Source organism: Varanus komodoensis, unplaced genomic scaffold (assembly GCF_004798865.1).
Source record: "Varanus komodoensis strain SLA01 unplaced genomic scaffold, ASM479886v1 scaffold1, whole genome shotgun sequence".
NCBI lineage: Eukaryota > Metazoa > Chordata > Lepidosauria > Squamata > Varanidae > Varanus > Varanus komodoensis.
The window spans coordinates 6,006,530-6,012,846 of record NW_025335268.1 but is presented as its reverse complement, the minus strand read 5'-3'; the positions used below and the strand labels follow the sequence as shown (position 1 = coordinate 6,012,846).

The 6,317-nt window shown below is 41.2% G+C and overlaps 1 protein-coding gene across 4 annotated transcripts in view; it reads right to left on the bottom strand.

Moving 5' to 3' along the window:
- Positions 1-2,115: 2,115 nt before the first annotated feature.
- MIA3 (MIA SH3 domain ER export factor 3) overlaps positions 2,116-6,317 on the bottom strand; it is a 41,631-nt gene continuing 37,429 nt past the window's right edge. For 3 of the 4 annotated variants that reach the window (XM_044430959.1, XM_044431043.1, XM_044431211.1), the window contains exons 23-29: positions 6,181-6,278; positions 5,945-6,067; positions 4,557-4,628; positions 4,396-4,472; positions 4,164-4,235; positions 3,494-3,638; positions 2,116-2,981 (exon numbers count right to left, since the gene is read on the bottom strand). In XM_044430959.1, coding sequence (XP_044286894.1) covers positions 2,659-2,981; positions 3,494-3,638; positions 4,164-4,235; positions 4,396-4,472; positions 4,557-4,628; positions 5,945-6,067; positions 6,181-6,278 — 910 coding nt within the window. In that variant the 3' untranslated portion in view covers positions 2,116-2,658. The remainder of the gene's footprint in view (positions 2,982-3,493; positions 3,639-4,163; positions 4,236-4,395; positions 4,473-4,556; positions 4,629-5,944; positions 6,068-6,180; positions 6,279-6,317) is intronic. The other variant, XM_044431121.1, reaches the window with a different exon arrangement.

Sequence of the window (6,317 nt, the reverse complement as noted above, 5' to 3'; positions counted from 1 at the left end):
CCTTCAGTTTGGAGATAGAAACAGCTGCAAATAAGTTGTGTCTATTCTAAGGTCACTGCACTTACTATTAATTCCAGACAAAGTATCTTTTTTGGTAGAATTTGACCCCTGGGAGTAATGGTTTCTCAAAGAGCAAGAAGCTTGATTATTTTTTTTTAAATCAGACTATTTGTCTACTGTCTGGAACCTGCAAGTTTGTGCACAAAAGGAAATGACGCCCTCTTAGTCTTCAGGACAGAAAATGCTGCTGTTTCTAGAGAAATTGATTAGCCTTTTTTTTGGTTTCCAGATCTGCATATAAAATTGCTGTTAAAATAGGTAATAATTACCTGAACCTTTATACAAGGAAAAGCTGCCAAAATATGTGTGTGGGAGCACCAGCTTATAAATCTCCTTAACTAAAAACTGGGAACTTGCTTAATGTCCTTTATGTATAACTAATTAGTTCTAACTGTGGATGCACAGAGTGGGGACAGCAGTTTAACAGCAGTGGGTCACTAATTGTTTTGGTGCTCCGCACCATGTTCTAGTTAAGACTTCTATATGCCTGCAGCACATACAACCAATGCAGAATTACTTCATCATATGTATAGCACTGCTTTCTGTTCCCTCCTGAAATGGCACCTGCTTCTCTTAACTGGGAAGAACTACACACTGATGTTCTGCCTAAAATTGCTGCCTCCTTGCCTCTAATTAAAACTTAACAGAATGAGGGTTACACTACCACACAAACCTGCATCTAGTGCAACCTGCTATTTGAAGAAAGTTCAGAAATGAGACATGAAAGCACTCCATTTCTCTGTGTGAAGATTCCATTTAGCTAATTGTTGCTGTTCTAACACCATCATGTCTTGTGACTACAAAGTGGTCAGTTAAGTGCTCCTGCTGGATCTGTTTCCAGGCAATTTCATTTGAGTTTTAATGTCATAAAATCACAATTCACTTTTTTATAAAGTGGGCCTATTAACATTGGGTACTTCGGATTTACTTTTGAGAAGCTTCTGAAGATTGCTGTTTTTGTGTGGAACATATGTAAGTGGCCTATAATGAGGCTGTGTTCCATTCTAATCTTCCTGGCTTATGTAATTACAAAAAGGTCCCCTTTGTTGAAGAACACTCAGCACAGGAGTGAGCTATCTTGTAAGCCAAATATCTGGAAGGCCACAATTTGTCATCACTATTGGCTGTCCTAGCTAGGGCTAATAGGAGTTGTAGGGCAAAACATCCGAAGGGCCACAAGTTGTCCAGCCTTACCTTAGCAAGGTGGTCTTTAGCAGTTTCTATGAAGACTTAGTCAAGGCTGCAAGGACTGTGTAAGGTCCAGGAGGGTAATGTGTATACCACATGCAGTTAAGTCTTCTGCATGTGCAAGCTGAGCAGTGTGTGTCCTGTCTGTGCAAGGCACTGCTTTGGTTGAGGACAACCATCTCAGGAACAGTCAGTGCTGTCATGTATGTACATATAGTAGCAGCACCTGGACTATCTGTTCTGGGTATCCAAGTTTCATGAAAGGGTCCCATAATGGGATTTGAGTGAAATAGGGGATCTTAAAAGTGGGTTTCTTAGGTGATCAGGGCATTTCCTGTATACTCCACTTCAGTCCTCTATCCATTATGCCCCTTCTTCCTCAAAGCTTTTCCTGATGACTCACCTTAACCATGCTCTTATCAATGATGAACCATCAGCTTGATTTCAACCTCCCAAATGCACATTCTGTTTGAAAGATTAGTACACTGTACTCTTCACTGGGAAGCCTCCTGGCTCCTGCAGTCTTCTGATCTAACCTACTACTGAGCTCATGTGATTACTTAGTGGTCCACTGTAAAATGGCACTGTTTCAACCCATGCATTTTTGAGCTTGCAGTTAAAAAAATAATCTGCATTTGAATTTGCACTTCACTCCCCAGAAACACTTTACTTGTCAGGTTTAACATACAAAGAATTCAGAATTTTCATAGGCAAGAACAAGTTGCTTTTTGTGCTCAGTGAGAGCACGGTACTGTCTACTTTCCTTACAGTCATCTACTAGCTGTTAGCACTTTACACCTAACCATCAATTGTTTTCACAGCCAAAATGGAAAATCGCGCGGTTTAACAAAATGCATTCTTCAAATGTAGCCAAAAAAAGGGATCTTGCTTTTTATTAGTAGATTTGTCCTTTCGGTACAGTGTAGTTTGCTTCTGGCTTTGCATACCAGGTGTTTTAAAAATATTTGCATTAGAATCCTGTGTAAACCACTTGTCTACAGTCACTGTAGCTTATATATGAAGGGATTGCATTTCTTACCAAAACTATTTCCACAGGAAATGTTCAGATTATAATTTTGAAGTCATTTACCAATTTGTTACATAGGTTACATTAATTAAAAACTAAGCACACAGGTACTTTCATATATTGCACGTTGAGAGCTGCAGGTTAGCCACAGCTGTAGGAGGAGGCTTTAGGGTACTTCACAGAAAATTATACTTGCATCCCAAAAGGATGAACAAGTCCTGATTTAAAGGTGATAGAAATGGGCACAGCTAGAGAAATTATTTTGAGGGGAGGGGAAGTTACACTGAAACCAAGTCTAAAGGAGGAAACAGATTTGATTCTGTTGAAGCCATCGAAATCCTCACCACATGAAACGTGATAGAGATCAGTCCAGAAATCCCAAGTCATGGTTTCTGTTCAGGATGATGTGTTGAGTCCCGTGAGCTAGCTGGAGATGGGGGGCAAGGTGGCCCCCCTTGGTAATCACTGGCTCCTGAAGGTGGCAAGTCTCTGACAGGAAGAGGGGGATAGTCCCTTAATCCTTGTGGAGGTAGCCGCGGACCAGGAGGAAAATCTCTGGGCGGTGGAGGTCGGAAAGGTGGTGGTCCACGGAGATATCCTCTCTGTTCAGGGGGAGGTAGTCGTGGACCTGGTGGAAAGTCTCTTATTCCAAATGGAGGACCAGGTGGATAGTCTCTAGGAATAGGTGGTGGAGGAGCTCCACGCACTGAAAGGAAAAAAACAAACAGTGAAGCCGGTATGTTTAAGAATTGACTTGCCTGCCACCATCAGCAGAAATCCATCAGAGGTATAGAAGCCCAACTTTTTTAAAAGCATGTTTCTAGCATTTATGCATGAAGCTGTAGTATATGAGAACAGACCTCAGCCCACAGAAGATGGGCGCTTTTGTATCTTTCATGGCCTCTTGCCACTTCTTGACACTTTTCCCTGACATACTATAACAGTGCTTTTCCACAGCTGGAAATGCATATTCAAAATAATAATCTGATGTAACATTTCAGTAAAATATTCCAAGTCACTCAGGGTACAAATTCCGTTGTTTTTTTTGTTTTGTTGTTTTTTTTAAATTTATATGAACTGGGCAAAGAATTCAATGCTCTGTAAGTTGCTTCTTTAAAAGATCTCTGTTCTGCAACACGAAGTTTCTGGAAATTGTAGAGCCATACAAATCAATCATTATGACAATGTTTTATAGAAGGTAAAATATATCAAGCATACCTAAGGAGAGAGGAAGAGGCCGAGGTCCATAGGGTGCCCGGGGTGGAGGCCCAAATCTAACGGGAGGTGGCAATGGTCCAGACGCTGGGGATGACATCATGGGAGCCCCCGGGAAAGATGGTGGACCTTTAGAACTTATGTTAACCTGTGCAAGACAGCAGTTTTAGTCCTCTACTAGATGCAATGAAGTTTTAAAATCAAACTTCAGGAGTTGTAAAACAGGTTTCACTGCACACCATGGAAACTTTCCTCTTCTCAAATACTCTGACTTCAAGCATCAAACAGGCATGGTCCTAAAACCTGGACTTGTGTTAACGAACCTGAACTTTTAGTCACCTGAGACAGTATTTCATGTGCAGTCATTTAAAATATTAGCACACCCAAGCAAATAATTTCAACCCAGAGAATCCAGGAAATGCCCAAGGGTTAAACATTTCTGGTGAGTCAGGAACCACCACATCAGATATTGACGAGCACAGCTTTTTAAATGCAGTGTTATGTGTGTTAGTGGCCCCAACAACACAAATGACCCATAAAGCCAACAAGTCCAAAAGGTCCACTTTGTGCAGCACATGTTGCATGCTGAGATACGCAGCATCATGCTCCTAAATTCATCCTCCATCAAACCAAGAGTAAGCAAAAGCACCACTCCCAGCCTCTTGGTACTCACTGCAGTTGCTTCAGCAGCTGAAGTTGGAACAGCAGAAACGCTGGGGGCTTCATGCTCTTTGGGAGGGGATTGCTTAAGTTCCCCCCAGAAAACATAAGGACAGTGAGATAACATGTGCTATTTTGTATATTACATAAGAAAGAAGTGATGTTGCATATACAGTGGGGTAACAAAACAAAGATTCTGCTCAGAATGTAATCTCAGCAGAACAAAAAAGCTAAATGCCTCTCACCATTCCATCTGGTACTGTGGAAGGAGATGATGTTCTTGGGCCACAGTTGAGTAGGGCTGCTACAGCAGGACCAAGATCTGGGAAGAAGAGAAAGACCCATATTTTATATTGCTGCTTGAATATGCTTTCCAGAAGTGCTTGTATCCAGGTGGTCCTCTCACCTGGAGCAGACATTCTTCCAGACAGCTCAGGATGCCTTCTTGGGACTGGAGGGCCCTCTACTGGAGCAGCATCTAAAAGAAGTTGAAAATACAGTGAGCATCCATTTTGCATCATAAATTAGAAACAGGTCTATTTCTGATATGTCTATGCATTCATTTTCTTTCCATTTATATATGCACAAATATACATATTCCACTTGTCCTCTTCAAAAAGGAATCACTCAAAGCATCTTTCAAATATAAAAGTAGGCATGAAAATAATCTGACATTTAAAACGGAATTAGCAGACTAAAAACAGTATCAACAAGCAAAAATACTGTAAGGTAAACAATAGAATTAAAACCATTTTAAAAGGAGAAATTACTTCAATTGCCAGCAAAACACAAAGAGAGGGGAATTTGATGCAATGCTTGGACAGGGGATTCCACATGTAGGCTCCAATCTTAGAGGTAGTCTGTGGGTTAAGCTAGTTGAAACACTGTTCAACCATGATGCTCACAAGACCAGTGACCTTTCTTGCCAAAGCTACTTCATAGCCTTATTTAGTATGATTAAAAGGAGAGGTGGAGCTGAGAGAGAAACCAAGTAGTACTACTTGGAATAATAATGGAATTTCTAAAAATTGACATAAGAATTCTCATTGGCTTCAAAGCAGGATATGAAGCTGCTTACGCATCAAAACTAAATAGGAAACCAACTGATTAGCTTGTTTGTAAATGTGTATCTTTGACATTAACAGACACAACTGAAAGAACTCTCAGGAAGTTGCAGACTACTTCTCGGAGGTAGCATGAGCTAACCTGACTAACCCTCTTTCCTGAGCCACTCTATGTAAGTATACACATATTAAGATGCTTAATGAAGTGCTTAGAAAACACTACAAAAAAATGTCATTTCTGTTTCCTGGCGTGTGAGTCATTTGCCTTAGTTCTTCTGGTCAGAATCAAGAACAATGTAATTTGCTATTGATAAAACAGTCACTTGTACTGAGACACTGATCAATATCAAATAGTGCCAAATGGCACTCCCATCTCCTTATGCATTTGGCCCAGGTACAAAGAGAGGTGGTGGTGACTGTCTGTGCCAAATAGCAGTACCCATTCAAAAAGGAATCAGTGGGTTGCAATCAACCGCTTCCATCTGCCAAAAGAACAGAGACGCCTGGTAGAACATACTCCCTTTCCACATGAAGTTTTCCGTGTACTCTCCGGTCTCTTCTGGAGGACTGGGGGATCTTCTGGAACTAATTAGAAAGGCACAGGAAGGAGGAAAGGAAGGGGAAGTCCTGTTGCACAAATGGAAGTCTATTCATATGATATTTGATGTGCTCAATATTTTAATATAGACTTCTTTTAGGAAAATAAGAAAAAAAGGTTTCTTAAGTTCACCTCTTGAACCTTCCCTTGGATTGGCAGAGAGGGGTCGTCCGGGGGGTTCCATCATCAGGGGTGGTGAAGGAACTCCACCGCTCACAGGTGAAGGCCCAAAAGATCCATCTCGACTCAATGGACCTGCAGTGAGGTAAAAACAAGGCATAGCCACAGCTGTAGAATATGGTTTCTTCAAACAGATTAGCTCAAACATTTCAAATCACTAACAAAAGATCAGGGAAGAGCATATTTACCTCTGCGAGGAGGGACCTGATGGTCAGGCCGGCCTGCAGTTGGCTTCACAATTACTGGTCTCTGAATCGCATCGATTTTTTGATTCACCTCTATTAATCTAATAATGGGAAGGGGAGGAAGAGGTACACTTGAAAAG